Source organism: Erythrolamprus reginae, chromosome 11 (genome assembly GCF_031021105.1).
Source record: "Erythrolamprus reginae isolate rEryReg1 chromosome 11, rEryReg1.hap1, whole genome shotgun sequence".
In the NCBI taxonomy this organism is placed as follows: Eukaryota; Metazoa; Chordata; class Lepidosauria; order Squamata; family Dipsadidae; genus Erythrolamprus; species Erythrolamprus reginae.
In genome coordinates this window covers 23,529,501-23,546,692 of record NC_091960.1, presented here as the reverse complement: position 1 = coordinate 23,546,692, position 17,192 = coordinate 23,529,501, and the positions used below count along the sequence as shown (strand labels likewise).

The 17,192-nt window shown below is 45.2% G+C and overlaps 1 protein-coding gene across 5 annotated transcripts; it reads left to right on the top strand.

Annotated features, from left to right (window-relative positions):
• Nucleotides 1-4,166: 4,166 nt before the first annotated feature.
• Nucleotides 4,167-15,740, top strand: SMIM12 (small integral membrane protein 12). 5 transcript variants are annotated; one of them, XM_070764379.1, is made up of 3 exons: nucleotides 4,176-4,282; nucleotides 14,637-14,979; nucleotides 15,071-15,740. In XM_070764379.1, the coding sequence occupies exon 2, from the start codon at nucleotides 14,651-14,653 to the stop codon at nucleotides 14,930-14,932; it is 282 nt and encodes a 93-aa protein (XP_070620480.1). In that variant the 5' UTR covers nucleotides 4,176-4,282; nucleotides 14,637-14,650; the 3' UTR covers nucleotides 14,933-14,979; nucleotides 15,071-15,740. The 5 variants fall into 5 exon arrangements, with proteins under 5 accessions (XP_070620477.1, XP_070620480.1, XP_070620481.1 ...); XM_070764380.1 differs by having other exon boundaries at nucleotides 4,276-4,361; XM_070764377.1 differs by lacking the exon at nucleotides 4,176-4,282 and adding an exon at nucleotides 4,937-5,251.
• Nucleotides 15,741-17,192: the final 1,452 nt, after the last annotated feature.

Genomic DNA, 17,192 nt, shown 5'->3' with positions numbered 1-17,192 from the left:
TTACATTAAATTAAAAAGAAGTGTTGCCTCTTTTCAAATCGCTCCGTCTTCGTTGCCTTCAGAAATAACTGGTATGGTTAATACTGGTGAGGAAAACTGGTTAAATCAGGCTTAATCAGGCTGGCTGAAACCAGGCGTAATAGCAGAGAAAGGGATTATTTATTTATTTATTTATTTATTTCAATACACAATAATACACAATGAAGATTATAGAGGATATAGTAGAGAAGAAATACGAGATGTAGGAGAGACTATAGGACAGGGGACAGAAGGCACTCTAGTGCGCTTATGTATGCCCCTTACTGACCTCTTAGGAATCTGGAGAGGTCAACCGTGGATAGTCTAAGGGTAAAATGTTGGGGGTTAGGGGATGGAGTCCAGTAATGAGTTCCACGCTTCAACAACCCGATTACTAAAGTCATATTTTTTACAGTCAAGTTTGGAGCGGTTAATGTTAAGCTTGAATCTGTTGTGTGCTCTTGTGTTGTTGTGGTTGAAGCTGAAATAGTCTTTGACAGGCAGGACATTGCAACATATGATCTTGTGGACAATACTTAGATCATGTTTAAAGCATCGTAGTTCTAAGCTTTCAAGACCCAGGATGATACAGATGACTGATCTCCTCCTGGGCTGTCAGAGGAGACTTTGTCGGCAGATTCTACTGGGAGCAAAACAGGCCTGCGGCATGTGGATGTCTCCCCCACCTCCACCTCCACATTCCTTGGGGCAGGAGCTGAGCCAGAGCTAACCACAACAGAAGGATGGAAGGCTGAGTCAACCTTGAGCCGGTGATGAGATTTGAACCGCTGACCTACAGATCCATAGTCAGCTTTAGTGGCTTGCAGTACTGCACTCTACCTGCTGTGCCATCTTGACTCATCACCCATAGAACATAGAATCATGGAATGACAGGCAGGGGTGGGTTACAACTTACCTCACTGCTGGTTTGTTTCCACCCACGCTGCGTGGCCATACCTCATGGGCATGCACATGCTTTGCACGTATGCGTATGTGCACTACAACCCCCCCAAAATAAAAAAATGACTAAAACAAAATGGCGACCGCATGCACAAGTGCCAGAAACTTGGCTTCTGTGCATGTGCAGAAGAAAAAAAAATTGAAAAAGAAAATTGAAAAAAATTCAAAAGAAAATGGTGGCACCCACGGACTGGCACTGACCAATCCGGTTCAGTGATGTCATCGTGACATCACCAGTAGGTTCAGGCAAACCGGTCCAAACTGGGAGGAACTCACCTCTGATGACAGGGTTGAAAGGACCTTTGAGATCTTCTACTCCAACTCACTACTTAAAAGAGACGTTAACAGAAGATAACAGAATAGCAGGGTTGGAAGGGATTCTGGAGGTCACCTCGTCCAAACCCCTTCTCAAGCAGGAGACTATCATTTCTGACAAATGGCAGCCCAATCTCTTTCTGGAAACTTCCAGCAATGAAGCTCCCACAACTTCTGAAGGCAACTTCTGTTCCACTGATTGATTGTTCTCACTGTCAGAAAATTTCTCCTTGTTTCCAGGTTGAATCGCTCCTTGATCAGTTTCCATCCATTGTTCCTTGTACCTTGTTCAAGTACCTAGGAAAATACCTTGACCCCTTCCTCTCTGTGGCAGCCCCTCAAATTTATTTATTTATTCGATTTTTATGCCGCCTTTCTCCTTAGACTCAGGGCGGCTTACATGTTAGCAATAGCACTCTTTAACAGAGCCAGCATATTGCCCCCACAAATATTGGAACACTGCTATCATGTTTGCCCTGGTCCTTCTCTTCACTTAGATTAGCCATGCCCAGTTTTTGCCAACATCTCAACAGACTCCATTCCTGGCTTGTTGGATCTTTAAAAGGAAGTTACTAGTCCTCATTGACATCTGAGAGAAGACTTAGTGTTTATGTTCAGAGGAATCCTCAAGCATGAGTAACCCTGTCTGGAGTTCCTGCTTTTCTCCAATACAAATACTACAGCTAGAATCATCAAAAAACTACAAATCAATTCAGGGAAGCCAACCCTTTCCAAAATCTCAATAATCCAACCCTGCCTGTCATTCTATGATTCTATGTTCTATGGGTGATAGGTGGAAGAGACAAATGGATATTTGTCAATGATGGCTGAAACTTAACTAAAAACAAATTCAAGAGCCGGGGTGATGCAGTGCTTAGAGTATAGCACTGCAGGCTACTTCAGCTAACTGCTAGCTGTAGTTCAGCAGTTCAAATCTCACCCCCGACTCAAGGCTGACTCAGCCTTCCATTCTTGCGAGGTGGGTAAAATGAGGACCCAGATTGTTGGGGGCAAGAGGCTGACTCTGTAAACCGCTTAGAGAGGGCTGTAAAAGCCCTATGAAGCAAGCGGTAAACAAGTCTAAATGCTATTGTAATTTGGTGAACAAAACAGGATGCTGTATTCCAGATGTGGCCTTACTAAGATTTTATAAAGCTGTACTAATACAGGCAGCCCTCATCTTGGAAGTTCAATTCAAGTCAATTCAATTTATTAGATTTGTATGCCACCCCTCTCCGAAGACTCGGGGCGGCTCACAACAGTAATAAAAACAGTATAACAATGGAACAAATCTAATAATAAAATATATAAAAACCATACAGCAAATACACATCAAACATGAAATATAAGAAGCCTGGGGGAGATGTCTTAGTTCCCCCATGCCTGGCGATATAAGTGTGTCTTAAGTAACTTGCGAAAGACAAGGAGGGTGGGGGCCGTTCTAATTTCCGGGGGAAGTTGATTCCAGAGGGCCGGGGCCGCCACAGAGAAGACTCTTCCCCTGGGGCCTGCCAAACGACATTGTTTGGTCGACGGGACCCGGAGAAGGCCAACTCTGTGGGACCTTATCGGCCGCTGGGATTCGTGCAGTAGAAGGCGGTTCCGGAGGTATTCTGATCCAATGCCATGTAGGGCTTTAAAGGTCATTACCAACACTTTGAATTGTGACCGGAAACTGATCGGCAGCCAGTGCAGGCCACAGAGTGCTGGAGAAACGTGGGCGAATCTAGGAAGCCCCACGAAGTTCATTTAGTGACCATTCAAAGTTACAACAGGACTGGAAAAAAAGAGACCTCTGACTATTTTTCACTGTTACAATCATTTCAGCATCCTCATGATCACATGATCAAAATTCAGATGCTTGGTTTCCGATTCTTATTTATGATGACTGAAATGTCTTAGGGTCATGTGATCACTTTTTGCAACCTCCTGACAAGCAAAGTCAAGAGGGAAACCAGATTCCCAAGTTTTATTAATAAATAAACAAGCAAACCAATAAACAAATCTGTCTTCTGCACCTCTATAAATAACTGTCTGGTTTGGTTCTGCAACCCAACAAGACAGACACAGACTTCAGAAGAGAATCAGAGCTGCAGAAAAAACAACTGCTGCCAACCTGCTTTCCACTGAGGATGTATATACTGCATGAGTCAAAAAGAGAGCGGTGAAAGTATTTACTGACCCCTCACATTCTGGACATAAATTGTTTCAACTCCTACCCTCAAAACAGCACTATAGAGCACTGCACAACAAGACAACTAGACACAAGAATAATTTCCCCCCGAATGCCATCACTCTGCTAAACAAATAATTCCCTCACCACTGTCATACTATTTACTAAGACTGTACTACTATTAATCACCCATCGCCTCCTACCTATGACTGTACGCTTTGTTGCTTATATTCTTACGATTGATATTGACCATTTCCTAATATGATTTGATGGCTTATTTGTACCTGGATTATCATTAAATGTTGTATAGTATGATTCTTAACCAGGGGTCCCCAAACTTGGAAACTTTAAGACTTGTGGACTTCAACTCCCAGAATTCCTTAGCTGACTATGCTGGCTGGAGAATTCTGGGAGTTGTAGTCCACAAGTCCTAAGTTTGAAGGCCTCTATATCTTAACTAACGTATCTTTTCCTTTATGTACACTGATAGACTGTGCACCAAAGATAAATTCCTTGTGCTCACACTTGGCCAATAACATTTTAAATTAAATTATCTTCTCTTCTCTTTCTCTCTGTCCTTCCCTTCAAGGAGCGCGCAAAGGCGGGCCTCAGGACCGGGCCTGAAGCCTCTCCCGCTCGGTCCCTCCTCGGCCCGGCCTCTCCTCCCGCTGCCAATGGGCAGCCCTGGGCGGAGAGCCACGGCGCCCAATGAAGCGGCGGCAGGAAGCGGAGCCAGGGCGCACGCGGAGCCCGCCGGAGGAGGCTTGGCCTTGCTTGGCGGCGGCCCCGCTGGAGGAGGAGGCGGAGGAAGCGGAGGTGAGACGGAGGGGAGGCGAGTCCTGGCCGTCGGAAGCCCCCTTGCGTGCTTCCCTTGCCCAGCCTTCCCAGCCCGCCGGTGAGGGTGCTGGTGGGGGGGACCTGCACGGGCTGGGAAGGCCCCCGGTTGGCTTTGGGAAACGGCGATCGACCGCAAGGTCGCTCCCGGCACGCCTGGCTGGAGCTTTTTCGGCCGCGGAGGGCTGCCGACCTTGGAGGAGGACGAGCTGAGGGAAGATCGCGGGCGCCGTTTCCAAAGGGGCTGGCTTGCTCCTTCCGGGCGCCCCCTTTGGAAAAAAGCCAGGCTCTTTTAAACCGCTGGGGTGGCCACGACTGCGTGTGTGTGTGTGTGTATTTGTGTGTCTTGTCTTGTCTGTCTGTCTCTCTCTCTCCCTCCCTCCCTCCCTACTTACCTACCTACCTACCTACCTACCTATATCTTATTTACAAAGGCGGCACTACTATTACTACTAATTTTTTCTCATCATTCCTATCCCCCATTTCCTCCCACTTACGATTGCATGACTATAACTTGTATCCTTAAGATTTTTATTAATACAGATTGCTTCCTCATTGTTTATTTGACCCCTATGATAATCATTAAGTGATTCTTGACAAATGTATCTTTTTCTTTTATGTACACTGACAGCACCAAAGACAAATTCCTTGTGTGTCCAATCACACTTGGCCAATAAAGAATTCCATTCTATTCTATTCTATTCTTCTCTCTATTATCTTCTATCTATCTCCCTCTCTATATATATACACAGAGAGAGAGAGAGAGAGACCTACCTACCTACCTATCTACAGAGTTTCCCTAACCTGGAGGGAGCCAAGGGGCTGAGCAACCTGCCTAGGAGAAATTTGGGGCCGGGGGAGATAGGAAAGCCCCCTACCCGAGATGGAATTGGATGCAACCTTTGTCTTTGCAGAGAGGAACAAAGCCGAGTTTGGAAACCAAGGCAAAGGGTGAGATATAGTTGGCAGATCCAGATCCTAATAAAACCGTAACTTTTCCCCCTTGATGCTGGATCATGTGCAACATAATTACATTTTTTATCCGATTCGAAATGGATCTATCCAGATCCCTCTGCCTTGGTGGAAAAGAGAGAGAAGTCCACCCTGGCTAATTATAAATTAAGACTTTGTACTTCAGTGGGTTTTGCATGCTTAACTTTTGGTCTTCTTTACATGTAAGCTTTGTCATCTAACTCAGGCATCTCCAACCCTGGCAACTTGTAAGACATGTGGACTTCAACTCCCAGAATTCCTCAGCCAGCAAAGCTTTGTTAGCTGAGGAATTCTGAGTTGAAATTCACAAGTGTTAAAGCAAAGCTGGCTGAGGAATTCTGGGAGCTGAAGTCCATAAGTCTTAAAGCAAAGCTGGCTGACGAATTCTGGGAATTGAAGTCTACAAGTGTTTAAGTTGCCAAGCTTGGAGACCCCTGCTCTAACTTAACTGCTCTCTTGCCTAGTGGGCTAGGTCCCCTAGGAAATGTCACTCTCTGCCAGTCACTGATAGGAGTTTCCACGGAGATGCTCCTCTTCCCTCAACAGTTTTGCTCCTCCAATCCAGCAATTTCTATCTGTCTTTAAAAATACCACTGCTAAACTTTCTGAGATGGCACTTGTGCCTGGGGATATTTATAAAATTGATCCAATGTTTAGAGCAGTCTTTCTCAACCTTAGCAGCTTGAAGATATGTGGACTCCAACTCTTAGAAGCCGGCTGGAGAATTCTGGGAGTTGAAGTCCACAAGTCTTAAAGTTGCTAAGGTCGAAGAAACTGGTCTGGGGGCTCTGCAAGAGGAATTTCTTCTTTGTTTGCCTAACTTTGTCCTAAGTTGGCTAAGTCATCAGGTTTTTTTGTTAACTTTGCAAAACGAACCTGCTGCTGTTGGACTCAGGGTGCCTTCCTCCTTTGATTCAAAAGGTGGATTTCCATATCCTCCGAAGGATGGACTGAGATTTCTCCAAAAGAGAATGGAAAGCTACATTCTCCCACACCACTCTATGTCGAATATAGATTTCATTAGATGTTGAGAAGCAAAAATGTGAGGTTCCTTATTATATATACAGCGGGTGAACAGGCGAGCGGCAAACGGCGGCCGGGTGAACAGGCGAGCGGCAAACGGCGGCCGGCCGGGCGGGTGAACGGGCGAGCGGCAAACGGCGGCCGGCCGGGCGGGTGAACGGGCGAGCAGCAAACGGTGGCCAGGCGGGCGGGTGAACAGGCGAGCGGCAAACGGCGGCCGGGCGGGTGGGTGAACGGGCGAGCGAGCGGCCGGGCGGGTGAACGGGCGAGCAGCGAGCGAGCAGCCGGGCGGGCGAGCGGCGAACGGCGGCCGGGCGGGCGGGTGCTGGGGGGGGCGGGGGCAGCCGCCATTCAAAGCAATCTGTCGGCTTCCGCACTCTCGTCGCTCCCCGCCTCCACCATCTGCGCATGCGCGGCCATGGAAAAAAGGGCGCGCATGCGCAGATGGTGTTTTTACTTCCGGACCACTATACCGCGGAAAATCGATTATCGCGAGAGGTCTTGGAACGTAACCCTCGCGATAATCGAGGGATCACTGTATTACTGGTACTCACCATTGAATAAGACACTTAGTGATCCTGATATCTATAAACATAATTATTTATTAACAATAATTATTTTTTTTGTTATTTATTTGCAAAAATTATTAGTTTGGCGATGACGTATGATGTCATCGGGCAGGAAAAACTGGTATAGAAAAAAATCCGCGAAGTATTTTTTAATTAATATTTTTTGAAAAAACGTGGTATAGGCTATTCGCGAAGTTCGAACCCGCGAAAATCGAGGGAACACTGTATAAGACACACCTTTTTACTGCAAAAAAGCGCTTTAAAAATTGTATAAGAATTTTAAAATTCTTATGCATCGAACGCTGCCGAGGCCGCCCGGCATCTCGGCCCCAGGGTTGGGCAGGGTGCCGGGCATAGCACCAGGCGGTTTCCCGGGACCTCCAGCTGGCAGGGAAAAGGCGAGTGCACCACCCGAGTTAGCCAGTCCCCCCGGCAGCGGCAACTGCTGAGGCAGCTCCGGCAGCTGTCATTTATGGATGAGAATGTCATATTCATGCCCCAGGCCGATTCACAAGGCTGAGGAGGTCGGTGAACAGGCCCTAAAGGAGCAGAGCCATTGTCCGCACCAGCGCTGTGTTGTTGGGTGGCCGGCTCAACTCGGCTAGGTGAGCGGCTGTAGCAGTGACTCTCCAGCTTGCCTCTGCCCAGCCCCTGCCAGAGCCGCTTGCCCAGTCGAACGGGCCACCCAACAGCACAGTGAGGGGGGCGGCTGATGGAACCGAGCCCCCCCACGCCGGATGATCAAGGCCTTGCGAAGCGGGCCCGCTTTTCTGCAGCTGCCGGCGTGTGTGGCTCCCTCACCTGCTACCTCCCAAAGGCACCCCCGAAGGCAGAAGATTGGAGTGGGGGCTGATGGAGCCGAGCCCCCTCGCGCCGAACAAGGCTGTCCCGCCCCGAGTCTTCAGAGAGGGGGAGCATACAAATCTAATAAATTATTATTATTATTATTTCTCCAGCAGCTCCAGAGCGCCGTGGGATGCCCATCCACTTCTCATCTGCCGGCACCACCCCCATTTCGGATGCCTGTGGCAACTAGCTGACTCCATCCAAACTGGGGGTAGTGCCGGCAGGGACATCACGAGAAATGCCTGCTGCTGGGCAAGTGATATGGGGCGCGCAGCGGCAGCTAAGGAGAAGTGGATGGGCATCCCTCGGCACTAGGTGTATCCAGTCGCTGGAGAAAGCCTGTGAGGCGGCCTTGATTGGCGCAAGGGGGCTCAGCTCCATCAGCCTCCACCCCAATCTTCTGCCTTCGGGGGTGCCTTTGGGAGGTCGCAGGTGAGGTGGGCACGCGCGACGGCAGCTATAGAGAAGTGGGTGGGTTTCAACGGATTGCATTGGAGAGCAATAGAGGAGGGAGAGAGGGGGGGAGGAAAGGAGGGAGGGAGAGGTCTTTGGGTGGATTTCTCATCCCCCCTACCTCCGCAGAAGCGCAAACTGGACTTCCAAGTTTTAGCAAACCAAGAAAGAAATCCGGGTGGGTAGCTAGGGGGTAAGTGGGTGGAGTGAATTCAAGGATTTGAAATCCACTAGTGTTAAAACTGTGAAGTTTGAAGACCCCTGGGTTAGGGGTTAGAAGTGCGAGGGTCTTCAAACCTGGCAAGATTAAGGCTTGTGGACTTCAACTCCCACTCCTAAGGTAGCATAACTGGTGGAGGAATTCTGGGAGTTGAAGTCCACAAGCTTGAAGTCCTCCAGGCTGTCAAGTTTGAAGTTTGTAAAAAGTGTACATGGTTTTAAAAAGTATACATCGTTATAAAATAGTATTCTGCTACACTAGTGTTTTGTTAAACAATATAATACTACACCATTTGGTTCAGAATACTTTTTTCCTTGTTTTCCTCCTGTAATATCTAGGTGCGTCTTATACACCGGTGCATCTTATACACTGGAAAATGCAGTAATATTATATTACTATAATATAATATAATGTTATGTATATGTGTATGTATGTGTGTGTGTGTGTGTGTGTATATATATATGTCACATGTTGTTGTTTTTGCTGAATTTGAAAATTAAGGGATATATATTTGTTTTTGTAGATTTTCACGGGTACAGGTATGATGGTCTTGGCATATTCGGGTTTCTTCCCATGTAGGATTTGGAAATTTCTGGTGACGTTTCGATGAGGTCCCACTCATCATCTTCAGGCTGGTGCTTCTGTCCTTGTTCTACGTATATACATACATATATAATATGTGTGTTTGTTGTACGCAGACCTGTCACATCCTGTTCATAAGTTGTTTCAACTTCTACTCTCAATACGATGCTATAGGGCACTGCACAATTAAACACAAGGACAGTTTTTCCCCCTGAATGGCATCACTGCTAAACAATTATCTTCCCACAAGACTCTCAAACTATTTACTGTATTACTATTATTCTTCTCATCCATCCTATTTCTTATCTCCTCCCACTTATAACTAAAAACCTTGTTGGTTGTATCTCTACAATTTATTTTGTTTTATTTGTTTTCCTAGTATGATTTGGTTGCCTATTTAGTAACCTATGACTATCACTAAGTGTTGTGTTTTATGATTCTTGATAAATGTATTTTTTCTCCCTATGGGCACTGATAGCATGTGCATCAAAAACAAATTCCTTGTGTGTCCAATCACACTTGGCCAATAAAGAATTCTATTCTATACTATTCTATCAAGAGTGGGGTTAGACATCCAAAATGTCTCAAGTTCAAGAACATGTTCTTGGCTTCAGCCTCTCCTGAGGTATTTCCTTGAATGTGACTTTCATTTTTTGGGGTTTAATCTCCAGTAGAAGGTAAAATTTGGAGAAGCTCAGAAGAACTAATATCTGGTTTGCCATATCTGTTTGTCTGTCTCTTTCTGTGTGTCCAAATTGTATAGCCTTGTCAATTCTCTCCGCGTGGGATGCTCTTGTTCTTTGAGGCCATGAGACTTTCATGGCCTTGTTCTTGAGCAGTAGAGAAAATCCACTTTTATTTATTATTTATTTATTATTTAGATTTGTATGCCGCCCCTCTCCGCGAACTTTTGCTCCATTTCTTTCCTGCTGTAGGATTTTTCAGACTTCTACTTTGTCCCTGTCTTTTTCTCCTGGGAATACAACATGGCAGCACCTCAGAATTTGGAGCAAGGTCTTGTCAATATTTGTAAGATAGCCATGTCCCTTGTTCTTATGCATCTCAATAAGAGATATGGTCTTTCACTTTTCAGTATTGACTCCACTAGGTGGAAACAGGCCAAGACAGCTCCAAAGCACTTTAGAAATTTGGTTACATCAACCTCCAGCTCAGTTGATTCCCTGCAAAGAAAAATCAGTAAAGCTCCATCCTAACAAGGACTGTTGATGGGTAATGCAACTGCGGAAGTGATTGGAATTGGATTGGTCTGTTTCTCACAAAGGATCAGGTTTGCTGGTTAAGAGTAGAGTAGAGAGATGAAAGGGAGATTGGAAGTCTTTCAGCCCAGCCTTCTACTCGGGCAGGAAACCCTATATCATTTCAGATGAATGGTTGTCCAATCTCATCTTTAAAAATTCCAGTGTTGGAGCATTCATAACTTCTGGGGGCATGTTGTTCCACTGATAATTGTTCTAACTGTCAAAAAATTGCTCCTTAATTCTAAATTGCTTCTCTCCTTGTTCAGATTCCCCCCTTTGCTTCTCGTTCTACCGTCAGGTGCTTTGGATAATAGTTTGGCTCCTTCTTCTTTGTGGCAACACCTGAGATATTGGAACACTGCTATCATGTCTCCTCTGGTCCTTCTTTTCATTAAACTAGACATACCCAGTTCCTTCAACCGTTCTTCATATGCTTTAGCTTCCATTCCTCTAATCCAGTGTTTCCCAACCTTGGCAACTTGAAGATATCTGGATTTCAACTCCCAGAATTCTCCAGCCAGCATTCACTGGCTGGGGAATTCTGGGAGTTGAAATCCAGATATCTTCAAGTTGCCAAGGTTGGGAAACACTGCTCTAATCACCTTTGTGTTCTTCTCTGCACTCTTTCAAGAGTCTCCACATCCTTCTTGCATTGTGGCGACCAAAACTGAATGCAATATTCCAAGTGTGGCCTCACCAAGGCATTATAAAGTGGTATTAACACTTCACGGGATCTTGATTCTATCCCTCTGTTAATGTAGAATTGTGTTGGCTTTTTTGGCAGCCGCTGCACACTGCTGGCTCATATTTAAACAATTGATCCCTCTCACAGTTACACAAAAGAGGCTGAAAATTTGGGTGCATCTTTTACTCTGAATGTAGCTTTTTCAAAGCTTTGTTTTCCAGCTCTAACAAAGTACTAATGATGTTCCTAGCTTGCAGGCTTGTTTTCATTGCTATTCCGAAGTTTTTTCCAACTCTAAGTCTTTGCAGGCTTGTTTCATTGCTATTCTCTTCAAAAAAGTTTTTTCCCCCCAGCCCTAACCAGGAGATAAAATAATGTGCTGAAGCTGACCAGACTAAGGATGCTAGCCAGATAAATACCTGATAGGCAGACACCCCCCTATTTTCCTCCCCCCAAACTGAGGTACGTCTTATACTCCAAAAATATGGTCCTTTTTTTTCACTCTGTTGCAGCTTTGGTCATTAAATGAACTGTTGTAAGTTGAGGACTCTCTGTTGTACGGATATTTATAATGGTGGGTTGCCACTGGTTCGCCCCGGTTCAAGTGAACTGGTGGCGGCAGCATGAGGCTCCACCCACCCAACCAAATGTCATCAGTGCGCATGCTCATATCCAAACTGGTAGCAAAGGAAAGTGAAGCCCGCCACTGTTTCATAACCTCGGTTTCAAATCTGGTCCAATCTGAAGCAGGCTGAGAGGCCACAGTGATTCTTGGGTGTGTTGGTTTGCAATAGGACTTTGGAGCCAAGCAAGCAAGAGATAATTCTGGTTCAATAAAGTGGTTTTGATTTCTGGCTCTTTGCAAAGAAAGAGCCCAGGGGACAAAATGACATTTCAAATAGCTACCCAGGGAAAACCAATCAAGAGCCTTGTGGCTTTTTAAAGACCAATAAAGTTAGGGTTAGTCTTTTAAAGTGCTATCACATACTCCGTGGTGGTTTTGTCATCACCCGGGGGAATTCAATCACTGCAGATAAATGCTCCCCCTTCTAGCAAAATGGATTCTAGGCCCCCAGTCTGTTATAAGCCATTGTTTGTTGAAATTGTGCCACTACAGATGTGCCTTAAATGCAAGCTTCATGCCAATTTAACGGGGCAGAGGAGGTATAACAGAGTCCCTGGGAACACTACTCTTAGCGATCACCAGTTTTCTTCCTGCCTTTACCCTTAAATATTTCAAAATGAATTAAAAGTACCAAAAGAATATTCTCTTCTCTATTCTATTCTCTCTTCCCTATTCTATTCTATTCTAGTGATGGCAAACCTTTTTTTCCTTCGGGTGCTGAAAGAGCGTGCGTGCATGCTATCGCACACGCGTGAGTGCCCACACCCATAATTCAATGCTTTGGGAGGGCAAAAACAGCTTCCCTTGTCCACCAGAGGTCCTCGAGAGGCCAAAAATGGCCTGTTTCCCAACTTCAGGTGGGCCCAGTAGGCTCATGTTTTGCTCCCCCCAGGCTACAAAGGCTTTCCTGGAGCCAGGGGAGGGTAAAATCGCTCTCCCCCATTTCCCCGAAGGCTCTCTGGAAGCCAAAAATGCTCTCCCAGAGCCCCTGTGTGAGCCAAAAATCAGCAGGTTGGCACACACATGCATGTTGGAGCTGAGCTAGGTCAACAGTTCGCGGGCCAGCAGATATGGCCATGCCATAGGTACACCATCACTGTTCTATTCTCTATTCCTTATTCTATTCTATTTGTTTTATTCTATTTTCTATTCCTTATTCTATTCTATTCTATTCTCGATTCCTTATTCTATTCTATTCTATTCTCTCTTCCCTATTCTATTCTATTCTAGTGATGGCAAACCTTTTTTTCCTTCGGGTGCTGAAAGAGCGTGCGTGCATGCTATCGCACACGCGTGAGTGCCCACACCCATAATTCAATGCTTTGGGAGGGCAAAAACAGCTTCCCTTGTCCACCAGAGGTCCTCGAGAGGCCAAAAATGGCCTGTTTCCCAACTTCAGGTGGGCCCAGTAGGCTCATGTTTTGCTCCCCCCAGGCTACAAAGGCTTTCCTGGAGCCAGGGGAGGGTAAAATCGCTCTCCCCCATTTCCCCGAAGGCTCTCTGGAAGCCAAAAATGCTCTCCCAGAGCCCCTGTGTGAGCCAAAAATCAGCAGGTTGGCACACACATGCATGTTGGAGCTGAGCTAGGTCAACAGTTCGCGGGCCAGCAGATATGGCCATGCCATAGGTACACCATCACTGTTCTATTCTCTATTCCTTATTCTATTCTATTTGTTTTATTCTATTTTCTATTCCTTATTCTATTCTATTCTATTCTCGATTCCTTATTCTATTCTATTCTATTCTATTCTCTCTTCCCTATTCTATTCTATTCTAGTGATGGCAAACCTTTTTTTCCTTCGGGTGCTGAAAGAGCGTGCGTGCATGCTATCGCACACGCGTGAGTGCCCACACCCATAATTCAATGCTTTGGGAGGGCAAAAACAGCTTCCCTTGTCCACCAGAGGTCCTCGAGAGGCCAAAAATGGCCTGTTTCCCAACTTCAGGTGGGCCCAGTAGGCTCATGTTTTGCTCCCCCCAGGCTACGAAGGCTTTCCTGGAGCCAGGGGAGGGTAAAATCGCTCTCCCCCATTTCCCCGAAGGCTCTCTGGAAGCCAAAAATGCTCTCCCAGAGCCCCTGTGTGAGCCAAAAATCAGCAGGTTGGCACACACATGCATGTTGGAGCTGAGCTAGGTCAACAGTTCGCGGGCCAGCAGATATGGCCATGCCATAGGTTCACCATCACTGTTCTATTCTCTATTCCTTATTCTATTCTATTTGTTTTATTCTATTTTCTATTCCTTATTCTATTCTATTCTATTCTCGATTCCTTATTCTATTCTATTCTATTCTATTCTCGATTCCTTATTCTATTCTATTCTACTTGTTTTATTCTATTATCTATTCTATTCTATATTCTATTCCCTATTCTATTCTATTCTCTATTCCCTATTCTATTCCCTATTTTCTATTGTATTATATTCTATTATATTCTCTATTCCTTATTTCTTGCAGACATTTCACTGCTAAACTAGGTAACGTCACCAGTACCAATGGAACATCTGCAAGAAAATTCTAATATTTCTAATTCCAAAACCACCAAGCTCAGAGAGCACCAAAGACCCCACAGATGCTTTTAAGCAGACGCTTTTAAGTTGGGATTTCTGGCTAGACTAATCGTAGCTGATTAAGTTTCCCTGTGCAATCCCATTTTCTGAGCATGTCTCGAATGTAACCACAGATAGTCCTCGACTTACGACCACAATTGACCCCCAAAATTTCTGTTATATGAGACATTTGTTAAGGGAGTTTTGCTCCCTTTTAATGACCTCTCTTTCAACCCCAGTTGTTAAGTGAATCACTGCGGTTGATAAGTGAATCTGGCTTCCCCGTGGACTTTGCTTCTCAGAAGGTCACCAAATGGGGTCATGTGACTTTGGGATACAGCAACGGTCATAAATACAAACCAGTTGCCGAGCATCAATTTTGATCACATGGTCAAGGGGATGCTGCAAAGCTCATAACTAGTGTTGTAACTTTGAACAGTCACTAAGTGAATTGTTATAAGTCGAGTACTACCTGTATAGGTTTGGCGGAGTTGCTGGTCCTTCAACAGTCTCTTCCTTCATTCACTTCTACAGAACCTGCTGGCATCATGTGGCCCATCTTCTGGGCGAGTATCCGCACCTATGCTCCTTACGTCACCTTCCCCGTAGCCTTTGTGGTCGGGGTGGTGGGCTACAACCTGGAGTGGTTCATCCGGGGCAAGCCCCCTCCGCAGACCCCCGAGGACGAGAAGAGCATTTCGGAACGACGCGAGGACCGTAAGCTCCAAGAGAGTGCAGGGAAAGACCTTACCCAAGTGATCAGTCTGAAGAACAAGCTGGAATTTGCTCCCAAAGCTGTTCTCAACCGCAACCGGCCCGAGAAGAATTAAGGAACCTGGTTTGTTTCCTTTGTTGGCCAGTTAACATTTTATTTGAGGTCTGAATTCTTTGATTTCTTTTTGAATGTTGGTTTCCTACTATTGTTGAGCCCACCGGCCCATACAATATATGTTTGCCATTCTCACTAGATTTCTGGAACTGCTGGGATCTCCACGGAGATGACGATGGACTTCATGAATCTTGATATTCGGCCTTGGCTTCCGAATCTCAGATCTTCTATAAAAGGTGGTTTATTCTCTAATGGAACGGCCTCCATAGACATGGCAGAAGCTCAGTTAATGGACACCCAAAAGATAAGTTCACATCCAAGGCAGGATTTGATTTTTTTTTAAAGGGATTGTCGATGTAGACCTCTTTTAAGGGAAGATCTACTCTTCAACTAGCTTGGAGACTTTTTGACTCTGGACAAGCAAATGAAGAATGATTCCTGTTCTTGCTGGAAAGCTCAGTTCAAGTGGGAAGCTAGAAGCCACCGTGGACCATATTTGCACTGTCCCCTCAGTGTATTTGTGTATCTCTCAGGAAATTGTGCATTTCTTTCCCTGGAAGTTTATGTTGGGGAGTTTGTGCTGGTTTTTTGTTTTAAAAAGAATACCAGCCCACTGCTGAAATTAAAAGATTTAAATCAAGTTTCCATGTTTTGGGAATCCTGTGTTTTATACCAGAGCTGGGGGGTGGGGAAGAGAATAAATCTTATCTGCAGGTTGTAATAGCTGTGCCTTTGCATGCAAAGTGCTTAAGAGTTTCACCTGTGTATTAGGGATTCCTCAATAAAACAGGAATGAAGGAGAACTTTTACCCAGAGAAGTTCGTATTTTGCTTGTCGGTCTTTCTCTATATCAATGTTTCCCAATTTCATAACTTTTAAACAGAGGTGGGTTCCTACTGGTTCTAACCGGTTCTTTAGAACTATTAATAAACCAGTTTTGACGTCACAGAGCCGGTTCCGTCAGTGCGTTTTACCGCCACCTTGGTTTTAGTTTCTGCTCATGTGCAGAACCTAATTTTTGCTTCTGGGCATGCGCAGCAGCTATTTTTTGATTATTTTCCAGGAAGGGGTGTGCGAGCCAAGCGAGCAAAACGTTCACTTCCGTTGCAATGCGAACTGGTGGGGAAGGTAAGTAGAATCCACCCTTGCTTTTAAAGGTGTGTGGACTTCAACACCCAGAATTCCTCTGGCTAGGGAATTCTGGGAGTTGGAAGTCCACCCTTCTTGAAATTGCTGAGGTTGAGAAATGCCTACTGTACAGGACAGAACTGCAAGAAAACTGAAACATATTGAGCTGCCTAGCATACATGTTGTCAGGATTCCAAATAGGATGGAAAATTAAATCAGAGTCCGAGGCAAAGTATTCCTGAAAGTTCCAATTTATTAGCAGAGCTATGTTGGCACATCTGGGAGAAACCCTATTCTAAACTATGAGGGTTTCTCCACCCAGTTTAAAGTTCATTCCCTTGTTCCCAAACCCACCACTTCATCACGTTGAACCGTTTTCTTCTGCCAACATGTCCATTACTCCCATCAGCTTCCAGGCAGGTGCTGAACAAAAGATGACCTTGAGAATCTAGAAGAAATTTGTTATGGCTACAACTCTACAACCTTCATACAACAGACCCTTCCAAATTCCCACAGCAAAAATGCATTCGAAAGCATAAAGTGTGGCAGGCCAAAGTCTCCAAGTCAATGATGACTTTGACCTACACATTTATTTATTTATTATTTATTTATTCAATTTTTATGCTGCCCTTCTCCTTAGACTCAGGGCGGCTTACAACATGTTAGCAATAGCACTTTTTAAACAGAACTAGGCTACATGTCCTTGCTTAGCAACCATTCAAATTTATGACAAACCTCCCCCAAAGGTATTTAAGACCCAATTTTGAAGTTGGAAGAAATGTATACACACACACACCGTCAGTAATGTGATTGCAGTTTGGACACTGACAATCGGCTCATATTTAAGGCCATTGGTACTGTCTTGTGGTCAGGCGACTGATTTTTCGGCATTGTCTTATTTGCAACAAAAAAATTCACATTGAATAACATGGACTTGCTTAAGGACTGTAGCATTTGTTTAACAACTGACACAAATAAGCTCATATAATCAGGCATCACCATGGGATGACCTGCCTCATGACTGCCACAACTTATGATCATAATTCCATGCACAATGATGGTCATAGGTTGTGGACTACCTATCTTATGCTGTGGATAAGAACCTCATCTTTTCATTCTGGAATCCTTGGGGG

Bases quoted from the DNA above. Each gene is read 5' to 3' on its own strand.
- SMIM12 (XM_070764376.1), top strand. From the start codon at position 4,175: ATGAAGCGGCGGCAGGAAGCGGAGCCAGGGCGCACGCGGAGCCCGCCG. The intron at 4,362-14,636 runs GTGAGGGTGCTG...TCACTTCTACAG, and splicing joins CCAGCCTTCCCAGCCCGCCG to AACCTGCTGGCATCATGTGG.